This window comes from Crocuta crocuta, unplaced genomic scaffold (assembly GCF_008692635.1).
Source record: "Crocuta crocuta isolate KB4526 unplaced genomic scaffold, BGI_CrCroc_1.0 scaffold293, whole genome shotgun sequence".
Taxonomy (NCBI): Eukaryota; Metazoa; Chordata; class Mammalia; order Carnivora; family Hyaenidae; genus Crocuta; species Crocuta crocuta.
The window spans coordinates 1,280,230-1,294,636 of NW_027529436.1; the positions used below are offsets into that span (position 1 = coordinate 1,280,230).

At 44.6% G+C, this 14,407-nt stretch overlaps 1 protein-coding gene across 1 annotated transcript in view; it reads right to left on the minus strand.

Moving 5' to 3' along the window:
• Positions 1-13,646, minus strand: part of MEIS2 (Meis homeobox 2) — a 206,284-nt gene extending 192,638 nt beyond the window's left edge. Inside the window, 7 exon segments of the mRNA XM_077759963.1 lie at positions 8,238-8,387; positions 9,201-9,251; positions 10,106-10,156; positions 10,869-11,010; positions 12,575-12,761; positions 12,764-12,791; positions 13,429-13,646. Of these exon segments, the coding sequence (XP_077616089.1) occupies positions 8,238-8,387; positions 9,201-9,251; positions 10,106-10,156; positions 10,869-11,010; positions 12,575-12,761; positions 12,764-12,791; positions 13,429-13,440 (621 nt within the window). The 5' untranslated portion in view covers positions 13,441-13,646.
• Positions 13,647-14,407: the final 761 nt, after the last annotated feature.

Sequence of the window (14,407 nt, forward strand, 5' to 3'; positions counted from 1 at the left end):
CAGTTTCAAGCTAAAGGCGAAGGGAATACAGGGGCTCTTCAAGCTTTGCAGCCTCTTCGAGTCAGCTGTTTGCCGGATGGTAATCAGATAAAGAGCTAGAAGAATTACATGGGGGGGGGGCGGGGGAGGAAACAATAGTGTGGCATTAGTTTAGTCCTACAACCACACTGGCGAGGGCCTTCTTTTAGAAAAGGAAATAACTGTATAACATTCACCTAGGCTAAACTTTTCAGTGTATACAGCAAGTGATGTTAATTTTATGCACTGCAGGCTTTTTATTAAGCAGGCTGCTCGGAAAGCTCTGCACCCCTCACGAAAATTATAATAATTAGCCACTAACATCTCAACTATGTTTTAAGGTAAATGTCATCCAACAACGATTATATCATCATTCAAATGAAGCCGGAGCGAGTCTTTCTGTCTGGGTACTGCAGTGGTTTGAACTAACTGCTCAAAAGCACTTGCAGCAAAACGAAAATACCGACTTGTCCTTCTCAGTCAAACCTGTACTGAGTTTTTAAAGACAGACCCCATTAAATGTAATTGTAAATTTACAATATAGTATACTTCTTCCAATGGTTTTCTGAGGACGAGGAGGTGTTTTCATAAGTAAAGGGGGTGAAAAAGAAGCCACATCAGCAAATATTACTTTAAAAGCAGCTGGTGTCTCCAAGAGCGCTGGACCTTTGGTTTTCAGCCCATTCCTGGAATCTGCTCGTGTTCACCATTTCACCCACCATGCCCCTTCTTTTCTTCTCTTTTTTCTCCTTCAGGTTTTCAAAAATGCTGTCCCCAACAAATGTCGTAAAGATGTTGGTTTCCATGGAGTGTCTCAGGTATTATGACCTTGTTTGGGAGACAGATCAAAACTAAGGAACACCCTGGCATTCATTTAACTTGAAAGTAGGAAAAACAGATGAATCTCTCTGGGGCTTTGGGGCCGAGGAGCCACCACAAAGTTGTTCACATTCAGCTACACCAGGGTGACTTGATGACCCAGGGGGCTTCTCTCAAGAGAAGAGACGGGGCATGGCGCATGAAATGGTGAACATGACAAATCCTGATAATCTGGTCAATAAAAAATTGCTGCCTTCCTGGTCATAAAAAACTACAACTTATGTGGACAAATAAAGTGTAATCCTTTACCCGTAACACTGTTTTTTTTCCCCTTAGACTGAAATATTTGTTTGTATCACAACTTCTTTCTTCTTCCTTTTTCCCCTCCCTAGATAGTTTCCAAGTTTACATCCTTCAAGAATAAACTGCCTGGCTTCCTGCCAAATTATATGCAGAAGTTTAGTGAATCTTGAAACCAACGTGGCATATGAAAGCATGTAAAACACATGATGTATGTGGAAAAGAGAGAGAAATGCTCTCTGAGTGCATGTGTGGGGTGAGCACGCAGGTATATGCATTCCACGATATATGTCCTGTTCTTCAGCCAAAGTATCCTGAAGACACCCGAGGGCAAGGACTGAACATGTTTCTATTCCCAGTGGCTTTAATAATTGGGAGTCAAATATGGTACTTTTCTTGCTCTGACGTAATTGCGTTAAAGAGCAGTGTTAGCAGGAGAAAAGCAGTGAATACTGAGTGGAGCACAATAGAAGGAGATGGAAAATAGATACAAGAAGCTAGGTCTCCAGGGGCAGTATTTTCTATTTGCTGGGCTACAGACTCACAGCTGATAATGCAAGTTGTAATTAATATAAAAGCATGAGACAAGATGGGGAGAGCTTGTAGTAGCAGGGCCACAGGAGATCACTCTGCTGCTCTCCTCTGTTTCTCATTTACACACAGCTTTCCCTAGAAAACACAATTCTGCCAGTGTTTTCTCCCTTGAAATTAAAAAAAAATGATTTAGCACCAACCTGAATTTTGCTAAATCTGGGAAAGAGCACAGAGAGGACAGGAGTCTCCCGGCATAGGAAGCAAAACATATGTATGCTTTTTTTGTTGAAGTTGCAGATATGTTAGAAATTGTAACATTTTACACCATTATGGCATTTCTGCGGGGACCTGCCCATAGGAAAATACTTAATAAGTCCTGGTGAATTGGTAGGATTGCCCCGTTTCAATGATTCCACAAAGCTCATGGTTCTTTCACTGCAAAAAGAATGGAATGAAACATATGAGAGCTTCTAAATAAATACAAAACTGAATGAGGAAGTAAAATGTATTAGGATTCAAGGGGGTGGGGGAGCCATACTATGCACAGGTGCTTTCTAAAATAATCTAGAACTCATCTTAGCCCCTAAATGGGGAGGTGAGTCAATGGATGTGGTACAGAGGAGAAAGCATTGCATTCGAATTAAGACACTAGGGTGCCACCTCTAACTGGTCATGTGGCCTTAAGCAAGTGATGCACTTCATTTCCCTTATCTCTTTAAAATTAAGAAGTTTGGCAAGATAATCCCTAACGTCACTCCTACTTCTTGCTTCTATTATTAAAAAAATACTTATAATAAGCACGTGCTTTTCTAGAACCTATACAACGACAACATGATATATACATAACACCAAGCCAAAAATTATACGTGAACTTGGACAATACAGTAAAGTGATTCAGAATATGTGCTTGTAGGTAGAAAGCAATAGCAAATATATATAAAGACATTTTAGCCAGCAAACGAAGCATGCAAAACTGATTTGGCTCGATATGTTTAAACAACAAAGGCAAGATATACTTGCATCAGTATACATAATGAATACGTTAATATTTCCTATGACTTTACGATATTTTTGTTCCTAACATTATGCAAAAATTATTTTTTAAAATCAGATGAAGACTCATGTCATGAGGTATTCACGCCTACAAAAGTTAAAATGTTAATTGTATAGTTTGAAAAAATGTTGGAATTTCAACTTCATTATTCTAAAGTTGACATAAGAACTCAGGAGAAGCATGTATGCTTTCAGAATGTGGACTCACTCTTTAAAAATGTAAATAGAGCTGGGGTCTTTCCCTCACCTCCTTGTTTCCACCCTCTATTGAGCTTTGGGAATTAATATGTCAGTAACTCTCAAAGTAGTGGCAAGTACTCTTTGCAAATTCCAAACACAAATCCCGAAATTAAAAAAAAAAAATGGATTTCCCCCATCAAATGGAGCAACTTTCAGAAAAGAGAGAAATATCTTATTTTGTTGATATACCATCATATTATAACATGTCTCCTGTAATTTTGAATTGCGTTGGAATATTCCATAAGGCATTCAGTCTGAAAAAAATACGAAATCAATTTTAAAATATCTAAATTTTACTGTGATAGTGAATGTCAGTGGTTGTCAAGTGCACCTTTGTTTGATTTCATCTCATCACAGTTACACTGAAAACATACTTCAAACTGCACAACCAAAGGGATTTAAATAACATAATTATTTTTGATGGAAATTGACATAGGAGCTATCAACCTTCACAAGCTATACAACAATAACAACAGAACACCATGACCCCAGCCATGTTGAGTTGGTGTACAGAACTCAGAGGGAGAACTTTCCAGAATGGGTCCCTGGAGACCTTGAATAACACACCGTAAGGTCTAATCCTATACTAGAACTTAAGAAACTCTCTGACAAAATAAATCATTCGTATCATTAATATTATTATCAAATCCCATTATTTCCCCTCTGATATCCTACAGACCAATCACTTAAACCTACCCCTTTCCTCACCGCCTAATCCCTGTTAGATTTCCAGGTACTAACAGCATTTACCTCTGGACACTTGCCCGCATTCTGTCAGGGACAAGGTTCTGGGGACTCTCCCCTCCAACTTAGTCCATTTTAAAAAACCGTATACACAGAAAAAATAATTTGACAGATTCAGAGATGCAAAAGAAAACAACAGCTTATCTTCAGTTAAGTTACAGCTTTCAACATAGAAATTAAAATTTTTTTCTTTTATGTATCATATTATCAGAGCCAGTCAATTTCAAGGCACCTGTCACTAACTGTTAACAACTACAGTTGTATTTTCTTCCCTATACTTAATTCCTCCCAACAAATAATAATAAATAAATAAAATGTAGCTCCACATGAACATTACGAATAATAATATGCACTTCAGGCAAATGGAACTTGGCTCAGAGAATGTATTTCAAACAGATATGTTTCCTTTACCTAATGCTGACCTAAAGATACATAGTATCTTTCAATGTAAATGTAAAGATAAATTTTATTAGCCTGCACTGGATCTAAAGACTTGATCTAAAATTATGTAAAGTAGAAAATGTGGCTATCACCTATTAGAAATACTACAGACTAGGAAAAGCATGAATAGTCCACAGCAATTTTCAAGGTGAAAGTTTTTTTTTTTTAAAGAATCGGTTTCTTGATACGTTTATTTTAAACAGAATCAATTTCAATGTCTGGGAAACTTTACATGAACTGCAGCTGGAATGTGGAGTTCTGCTCCTTTCACTATCTTATTTCGATCTTCCCATTATTCCAAAGAATGCTGTTAACAGTTGTTCCCTACCTATAACAAATACTCTTATGTTTAATAAGAAAATAAGATAAACTATATTATGATATAAAAATGATATAAAAAAATTCATTACGCATTTACTAAAAATAAAACAGGAGCCAATGTTGCACATTTGATTTTCTATTTAATTCTGAATTTCCTTTTATTGTTATGCCCATCGTGCCACTATCGATAATAAATGAACGAATTCAGTATCTTTAACGGATGTAACGTACAAAAGGTTAAGACATGATGGTTGTCTTTTTAGCAATGTTACATCAGATTATTTACATAAAATTACAGAATGTGAGATCAGCATGACAACACTGGATACACTCTGGAATCGTATATAAAACCCATTCCTAAAAGTCTGCCAAAGACACTTGCTTTCAAGGTATTTGTAGCAATTACTTTCACTCAGTTTTATTTTCATATTTTTTAATAAGAAAATAGAAGTCTATGTTGGCACCTAATATTTTGTTCCTGACACTTGTCTCTCTGCTTCCTACTACACAGAATTACACACTTAATCTTTCTTTTCTCTCTTTCACTCTCTCTCTCCTTGCCCAATCCTTCCTTAAACACACACACACACACACACACACACGCATGCACGCACACACACACAATACAGCTTGATACCACTTAATAAGTATAGAGGTGTATGTGTTTTGGGGTGTCAAACAGCTGTCACAAACTGTCACCTCCACAAGAGAAACCTTGGCACACAACAAATTAAACTACACTTCTTTTTTAGCTGTCATTATTCATAGCCAATAAGTTGAAATGCTCTCGGCATTTCATGTGCAAATAAAACCATGAGGAAGCGCAGTAGATCAGAATAGTGGGCCAACAGATAAAACAGAGAAAACAACACGCTGTCTCAGTCCTTCTGAAGTGGTTCATCATCACCCCTGCACCAGCGTGCACCAAATGAGATCCAGCCTGGGGCAATGTATTAAATATGCATATCAAAGCAAATGAAAAAATAAACCTGGAGATTCAAATTGGACACATTTACATACTGAAAATGCTCCCCTCATACCACTTTCCAGGTAGTAGTAGTTCTACGGTATTTTCCTGTTTTTTTTTTTTTTTTTTTTTTTTTTGCTGGTGGGGGGTTACGGGAGGGCGCCCTGGCGGGAGAGGCAGAAACTAAGAGAATTCACTTTGTAGGCAGATGCTTGCGAATGAATATAATCAATATACCTATGGTACAAAAAAATATCAAAAATGGTGAAAACTCTCCAAGGTTTTCTCTCACCTCCTGCATAAAATTCAAGTCTGTAGCAAACCTCGCCATTTCCCACTCGGTGTGCTGGTGGAACAAATGACTGCCTCCTTTCAAAACAAATAGCGGGGGGCTAAAGTAAAAATGTTATAGTTCAGATCTCTAGGAAATAAAAGGCTTTAAATTATGATGCCCAATGAGGTGGCAAGCCCTCGTGGGTTCAAAATAAATCAGTTGTCATCTTTATTTGATGGGGGGCCTGAAAGAGGAGCAACAAATGTTACAGTTGAGTCTTTTATCCAAAGATGACGATTGTTAAATTATTAAGGCACTATCCTCTTAGGTACCCCTGACTACTTGAGTGTAATTTAAATATTACAATGGTTTCATGAACTGGCACTGTCTCTCCGCCAACCCTCTGAACAGCCTCTTCTATGTAAACATCAGCACGCTCTAGCTCCATACATCCACTCGGAAACCAGTTGCCAAGAAGCCATTCTAGAAAATCAAGTAGTCGAGACCCCCAGAAATGTCACGAGAGAAACATTTTTGGCTGCAGATAACGGTGAACCTCTCATTCTACAACTCAGGTAACCGCATCCTTCTCATCCCCCCAACACTGCAGAGTGCATATGAATTGAGAAACAGGAAGCTATGAAAATAAACAAATAAATGACGACCACAACAAATACTTCTCAAGTACCGTCTCGCCTTGTGGACAACAACCACACATCACATTGCCACATATTAGCAAGTAAGCTTCCCATAGCTGCTTGCTGCACCCTTTGGATTTTAGTTAATACACTCAAATACAAAAAGAGCCCCCAGAGTTCCCCCATCGTGACGGGAAAAGCCAAGAGTAAAGACAGGCACCGGAACTTTTAATGCCATACTATTTATTCTGTCTCAGAACCAGACAACTAGGACTGAGGTTTTCTGTCCTGTCTTTTCTTTCTTTTCTTTTCTTTTCTTTTCTTTTCTTTTCTTTTCTTTTCTTNGACTGGAAATTTTAATGCCATAGTATTTATTCTGTCTCAGAACCAGACAACTAGGACTGAGGTTTTCTTTCCTGTCTTTTCTTTTCTTTTCTTTTTTCTTTTCCTCTTTCTTTCTTTCTTTCTTTCTTTCTTTCTTTCTTTCTTTCTTTCTTTCTTTCTAACTTTTGTTCTTAGCCTGGCTTTCCATACAGTACAAAGGCTAATAATTAAAATGTAAGCTTGTATATTTTCAAAACTTTTTTGGGGGGGCGGGAGGTGGGGAAAAGGTAAAGAATCTCACAGAAGGTTTATTCTCCAGGCCTCTCAACCCATTCCTCTTAAAACCCAGGAATGGGTCGGGAGTGGGGAGGGGGGGTGGATGGTGGTGGTAATGGTACATACTGCCTTTGAGCCTCAAAGCCTGTTTAACTCCACAACATGTTAAATTAATATTTCAGCCAGCCAGTTATTAGACTATAGCCTATATCACTTAGGTTGTAGGCTCAATGGAATATAATCTATAGACACCCTGTCCCCCACCCCAGGCTTGAGTTCCTATAAATAAACTGCTATTCACACCCACTCTTTAACCTCGCCACTCTTGCCTTTCCTACCAGCTGCAATCTTTCTTCTCTTTGCTTCTTTTTCAAATTTTCAGTCTCACTACATATGCTTTCCCCCCACCCCCTTTTTTTTTTAAAGCATCAGACTCCCTAGATTGGTTCCAAAATAGGATTAAAAACAGAGAATAGAAAGAAATCTCCCTTCCTGGACTGACATACATAGTCACTCCTTACTATACTCTGTCTTCATTCACCAACTGTTTAAGTGTTAAAATGCAACCACTAACCTATGGTTACTCAATCGCAATTCCCTTCAGCTTTCTGTAATACATTGTTAATAACTGTTTCATCAAAGTTACTGTCTTTTATTATAAAGATGCTTCGGGCACTTGGCAATAAGTCCATATACTGACAATAAGTTTCTACAGAGCAAAAGCTCGGAGAACTGTAATGTGTTCACTCCTTCTTTCCTTACTAATGCAATGCAAGATTGCCAATAATTCTCAGGACTGTCATCTCTGTGAGGGGCTTGGAAGTCCCTCTCCAGTTCTCTCTTGTCCTTCAGTGCTCTGTCCCCCACCCTGTCCAACTAGCTGACTTGCCTCTGGGTCCCTAGCGCACTGATTACACATTGTTGGGAAAGCAGAAAAGGCAGCAGTCACCATATCAAACAGACAATTTGCTAACACTCAAGTCACCAAATCCAGGAAACTTTACACATTAAGAGCACAAATCACTCTATCAACTCCCTGGTTTCTTTGGTTCTCAACATACATGAGGAAGGAGGACGGGAAAGGGCAAAGGAAGATGAAAGGTGTGGCAGAGTTAATGAGAAAGGGAGAAAAGATCCCCAAAGAGACCAAATCATTAAAAAACAAAACAAAACAAAACAAAACAAAACTGAAACACTAAGTTTGATCTTAGCTAAATGTTACAACAACTTTTTAAAAAATGCTATACCCAGTAGTCTCAAAAGAATGCCAGAGGGCTCTCAGACTTACATGGTCAGCGAGATTTGTAGAGGAGCCTGAAAGTTCTTCGTGGTCTGACTTGGAGCTGCCGTCCCTTTCATCAATGACAAGGTCGATGGGCATTTTTCCCTTCAAACAGCTAATGTACCGATGGCAGAAGTTATCACACAGTTCGTGGACCTAAAAGGAGGGTCATGGTGGAGGGTTCAGCTCATGTTGTTGTTGTTATTGTTTTGTTTCATTTTTAAAGGGAAAAAAATCAGGTTGCAGGGTTACATTTAGAAAGAGCAACAGTGCAATGCCTTCCAAACTAACTCTAATTAATGGGTGTAATACTTGAAGGCGAGGAAACAATAGAGCAATTGTTGCAACAGATATTATTCTCCGGAGACTTCCCTGAGCAACAAGTTACAATAAAGAGAGAAGAAACGGGACTAGAAGGGACTAGAAATAACTGGGTTCAGACTGGGAGTCCGGAGGTCGGGAGGGGGACCCAATTTGATGATAACATCAAAATGTTAGAGCGCTGGAACTGGGAACGGCATTGGCGTTTGCGATTCAATAAGCTCAGAGTTTTGCCTGCTTCCGGGGGAAAGGTGGCTAAGCTGGAGAGCAATGTAAAGGCAGCCCAGCGAGGATGATTTCCCCCTGCCTGGACCTAATGCGCGCTCTGGTCTGAGGGTGAGCTAAGCTAATAGAGACGCAAGCAGGCTGAACGTCCGGTAACACAAATGGTTTGTTGCATTTCAAAATAATCCTGAATGCCTAGGGAAAAAGGCAGGGCAGGGGCTGGGGGTGGGGGGGTGCACACCAGGGCTGTCCTAATTCACCCATCCTCTGAGCCCTTGGGTTGAGGGATTTGAAGGAAGGACAATGTAACAAGTTGCTCAAAACCTCCAGGTGCCCCATCCCTCAGACTGGAGGTTTGTTGAAGACATCGACTGAGAGAGGCAAGTGGCTGAATCAAAATGGGGAGTATCATTTCCTGCTTACCTTTTCTAACTCCAAAAGATGAAACCTTAGTACTTGTATTGCTTGTATCATCTGAAAGAAAAGTTTAGAGTGTGGAGTTAGGGCTCTGTAACTCAGGAGCCCTGAGTGGCGGGTGGTGAGGGAACTGAGCTGGGGAAAAGAAACAGGCAAGTGGCCAGGCAAAACCCACACATCAAGAAATCATCAGAAAAACCAAGTGATTACTGATCATCTCTGCCTCATTGGCCACGGGGTAGGAATCTGACTCAACCTGGGCCGAGGCATCTAATATCTTTGCCCCCTGTGTTCACTGAGCTATTTGTAAGGACTGCTTTCCTAGGGCCAGGCCTTCTTTCTCCGCCTGAATCTTTAACCGTCCCCTCTTTCGACCTCAGGCCAAATTAAAAAAAAAAAAAAATCCGCTTCGAAGAGAGAAAGCTTTTTACAGCACACCCTGCAAAACCCGTCCTTACTAAAGAAGGAAATACTCAAGATGAATGGTGAGGCAGGGCCTTTGAAAGCGGATTTAAGTACTTTTAATATTGAAATTGTGCAAATTAGCAAAAGAATCGCACCTAAAAGTNGCAGCTGCTGGGGGCTCGGCTGCCTACCCCGGCAAACAGAGGAAATAACTCACTTCTCACAGCCTCACTCCCCGGGCCGAGACCCGGGACCCATCCCCTGCTCACACTGAGGGCACCGTGTCCCCGCCTGCTGCTCGCTGGCCTCCGCTCTCCCCGACATCCACCCCACCCCTTACCTCCCATCTTCCTTTCCGGGGCTCTAAACTGTTCCCTTCCCCCCGTCGCTCTTGAGGCTCCAGAGAGGGTTCTGCTCCAACTCCCCGGAGCTCCAGGGGAAAGTGGGTGCTTCTAGGCAAGGGAGGGGGCCCAGGCTGCGGAAAGGGAAGCAACAGTGAGCCTTACCAAATTGTCCAGCTCTGGATTTGAGGAAAAAAGTGGCTTTTCTGCGCGAACCTGTAAGAAGCAGGGGAAGTCAACATGAAATCCCACCCCAAGTTGAAAGAAGGAAACCCCTGTCACAGACTAAACTGTATGAGTGGGTAAGGCGGAGAGTCAGTGCCCGAGAAGAGGAGAGAAGCTTTGGTAAAATTCATGAAACAAACTAGTGCCTTAAAATAGTAGGGTTGGTTGAAAAAGTACTGGGGCCTCCTACTCCCAGCCCCATTAAGGGGTACCCGGAAATGCTGAGCTGTAGCTGGAAACTCAGGGCCCTTCTCCCGGCCGAGTACTCCCTAATTCAGACGTCTAAGGGGCAGTAGCTCTCAGCCTCCCTCACCTTAGCGCCCCGGGCTGACCGCCCCACGAGGCGCCCGGCTTCCTTCCCTCCCAGGCACTCTCGGGTCCCTCACCACCCCTGTCCCCAATTCTTGTTCAAGTAGCTGCAGGCGGGGGAAAAGGCCAAGCCCCAGATTAGGAGCAGGTCAACTTTAATTCGAGGGTCGAGCCCCCGTATTCCTGGCTGGGGGGAAAAACAAACACCCATATTTATCTCCGCTTCCAGTTCGCCTCCAGGCTCAGGGATGGGGAGGAGGCGAAGAGCGCGGACTGGGCCAGAGGAACAGATCGGGTGTCCCTGCCTTTTCCTCCTCTTTCAAGTAAAGCTCTGAGGAAAGGGGAGGGGGGAGTGAGGGTCTGCAGGAGGGTGAGTGGGTCAAGAAGGCTGGACCTGCTTGGCGAAGACCGCGATGTCCTCGTTGAAGGAGTCGGAGGAGCAGACGTCTCCGCCGGCCACTCCGGGTTCCCGGGGAGTGCAGGTCGCCAGCTCGCACTTCTCAAAGACCAGAGCTAACAGAGGAAACAACGGGTGCCTAACGGGCAGCGCCACGCAGAGACACACACACGGAGACGGGGTGCAGAGGGGAAGGAGCAAGAACTGTAATCAACAAGTTTGGAGGGTTCGGATTCCTTCTTTCATAAAACAAGCACGCATCACACTTTACAACCCTTCCTTAGTCAGCCGAGCCTGGGCCAGAAACAGAAAGGAAAAACGGCCTGGCCCTTTCCCTCAGCTCAGGAGTCCCTCAGATGTGGTCGGAGAAGCCCCTGGTCACTGCAGCCCGCCAAGGAAGAAGAGCCCCAGTTGGAAATAATGAAACATGCAAGCAGATCAGGCGGTCTGAAGCCCGGAGCTGATCTAGACCCAATCCCCCATACTACAGAGGCCGCAGAACCATCCCCATACCCAGCCCTGACCTCTCAAGAAAGGAACACTACAGACAGTCTCTAAAAATTGCTTTAACTCTCCATACTAAGGGTTATTTCGAAGGAGGCCGAAGGCTTCACCTACATAGACACCCGAAGTGGTATTTCCTAAATCTAAATCGGAGTGCTCTTCCAACCTCTCCACCCCCTTGCCTTATAAACTTGTTTGCTGTACTTCTAGTAAAGCCCGGGGGTTGGGGGTGGGGGGGCAGCAAAATAATAGGAATGTTAAACACCGAAGAGCTTCCTTCCAAAGACCACATTTCTCCAGCAGGCAAAAATAAATAAATCGACTGTTAAAACTTGGAAGTGTGCGTGCGGGTCTGCCCTTTGTGTTCCTCCGGGCGCTTAGCTCCACTTCGGGATGCTTGCGGCCTCTGGCTTCAGACTCAGTGGCCGTTTACCAGCCGTCTCCTCCCCTCGGCAAACCGCCGCCTTCCCCACCTACTCGCCACTGGAAGAGCCCGAGAGGTACACTTTTGGACCGTGCACCACCATCCCTCTCCCCGAGTCCTCTCGGAATATAAAATACGTAATTTCCAGCCATCTCCCTCCCTCCTCCTAAGAGCAGCTCTGTGCAGGCGGCAGTCCCTTCCACCCCGCTGCACTTCAAGGTCTACCCCCTTTATTTACAGAGAATTAAGAAGTGGGTGATTAGGACTTCCTGGCCGACAGAAGCAGCCCTGATCCCAGCTCAAGCTGCATTTAGTGACTCCCAGACTCTCGGTAGGAAACAGAAGAGGGGGGAAAAAAAACAACAAAGTTGCTCCTCATCGGCAGGAAACTTTCTCCTTCTCAAGGCCTCTGTTAGGGGGGCCTGGAAGGACCAGCTCCGCGTCCTTTGGCCAGGAATCCCGTCCTTGGGGAGAAGGCCCTGGCAAGGTTCTCAGGACTCAGTCACTCTGGGCTGTGGGGTCCGGAGTGACGGGGCTGTGGGGGTGGAGGACGCTTTATCTTTCGGGGATTTACACTTAAGGCGAAGAAGAGCAGGCCCCCTTCTCTGTCCTTTCTGAAGGCAAGCGGTTCCCACCCCTCACCTCCACCAACCCCCCCCCGCAGAAATAACTCCCCACTTGGTCGACCATCCCCTGAACCCCCACAGAGACGAACACACACTCGCACTCACAACAGTACGCTGGGTCGGGAGTGGGGAGCGGGGGGTCGGTTTACCCATAGATCGCGTCCTTGTCCCGCTTCAGAGCGTCGTTGACAGCGGACCCCATGCTGGCCGGCATGACATTGGGGTGCGGGGCGTGCGCGCCGTAGTGCTGCGTGGCGTGGAGCGGCGGCCCGTGGTTCAGGTGGTGAACCGGGGGGATCGGCCGCGGCGCGTGAGGGTCTCCGTACATGGACGCGNCATCCCGCCGTAATGGGGCAGCTCATCGTACTGTCGGAACCCGGCGAGGGGGAGGGGGGCAGGAGGTGAGGGAGAGCCAAGGGGGGATAGAAAAAGGAGACGGGAGAAGAGAGCGGGGAGAGGGGTGGGAAAGGAATCGAGCAGGGGTGGAGGGAGGAAGGCGAAGGGCAGAGGGGGCAGGCAGGAGAGAGAGAGAGAAATAAAAACAAAGTCAGAAAGGAGAAAAAAAGTACNCCCTAACCCCCCTTCGCCTCCTCCCGAGGATCCAATAAATCAAAAGGCGAAATGAAACAAAATAAAGAGAAGAAAAACGCTAATAATCAGGAGGAGAACGCCGAGGACGAGGGAAGGCTGGGGCCAGTGCCTCCCCTGGGGCAGGGAGCGNACACACACCACTCACACGCACTCGCCGCCCGCCCGCTCGCACAGCGCTGGAACACGCGCGCCCAGACACGCACACACGCACGCACACACACTCGCACACACGCAGAGGCACGGGGGGGAAAGCCGATGAATAATTTTGCTGCTATTTTTTTAAATACTGGCCGCCATCATCAAGCAGCGAGCAGCGGCGGCGGCAGCAGCGTTGAAGGGAGAGGAGGCATCGGGACAGGCCCCTCTTAAGAGAGGATTTATATCTAGGTAAGTGTTGGAGATTTAAACCTACCCTTTGCGCCATCAGTCTGCGCTCCAATAAACTCCTGGATGTGTCGTATATTTAATATCCCAGTCCGGATAAGAAAGTGATCTAGGCTGAAGATTCCTTTTTTTTTTTTTTCCAAACCAAAAAGACTTCTCCCAATTCTCCAATATGTTATTTTTAAGGGGGAAAAAAAGCCCAGGCAAGACAACGAAGAGTTTTTTTTTTCTGTGATATTTCTTCTTTTTCTCTTTTTTCCTCTTCTTCCTCCTCCTCCTGATCTTCCTCCTCCTCCTCCACCTCCTCCTCCTCCCCCCTCCCCTCCTCCTTCTCTTCGGTCCTCCTTTCCCCCTCTTTCTCTTCTCTTCCCCTCAGTTGGAAAAAAAAAAAAAAGAAAGAAAAGAAAAAGAAGAAAAAGAAGAAAAAAAATTGTCAAGCCCCCGAACTGAAGGTTACGAGCGGCCCGTCAGCAGCCCACATGTAACCGAACTGTCGTGTTTCATGGCTTTTTGCCACTCCAGCTGTCAATCAAAGCCCGGAATGTCAAGGTAGTGAATGAATGATGGTTGATGATGATGAAGAGGAGGAATCTTTCAGACCCGTTTTTTTTCTTCCAGTAAAACTCCGCGAGGGGTTTCTGCTTCTTGAATTTTTTCCTCCCCCCTCCCCCCCTCTTTTAGCTCGGCCCCCGCGGTATCTATAATATGATCCTCTCTCTTTAAAGTATCGTTCAAAGAAAGCAGAGGGGAAAAATCAAGAAAAAAAAATTGAATAGTTTGCAAAAATTGGACTTCCTCCCCCCCTTTCCTGGTAGGTATTTTGTCTCTCCCTCTCTCTCTTTCTCGCTCGCTCGCTCGCACTCGCGCTCGCTCTCTCGCGCTCGCTCTCTCGCGCTCTCTTTCTCTCTCTGGGAGATGAGTGAGTGTCAGTAGGTGTTGGCAGGTTGGCTGCTGCCTGGCTTATAGAAGAGCCTCAGTTTGGCGGCGCGGGTCGGCGGCGGGAGTGC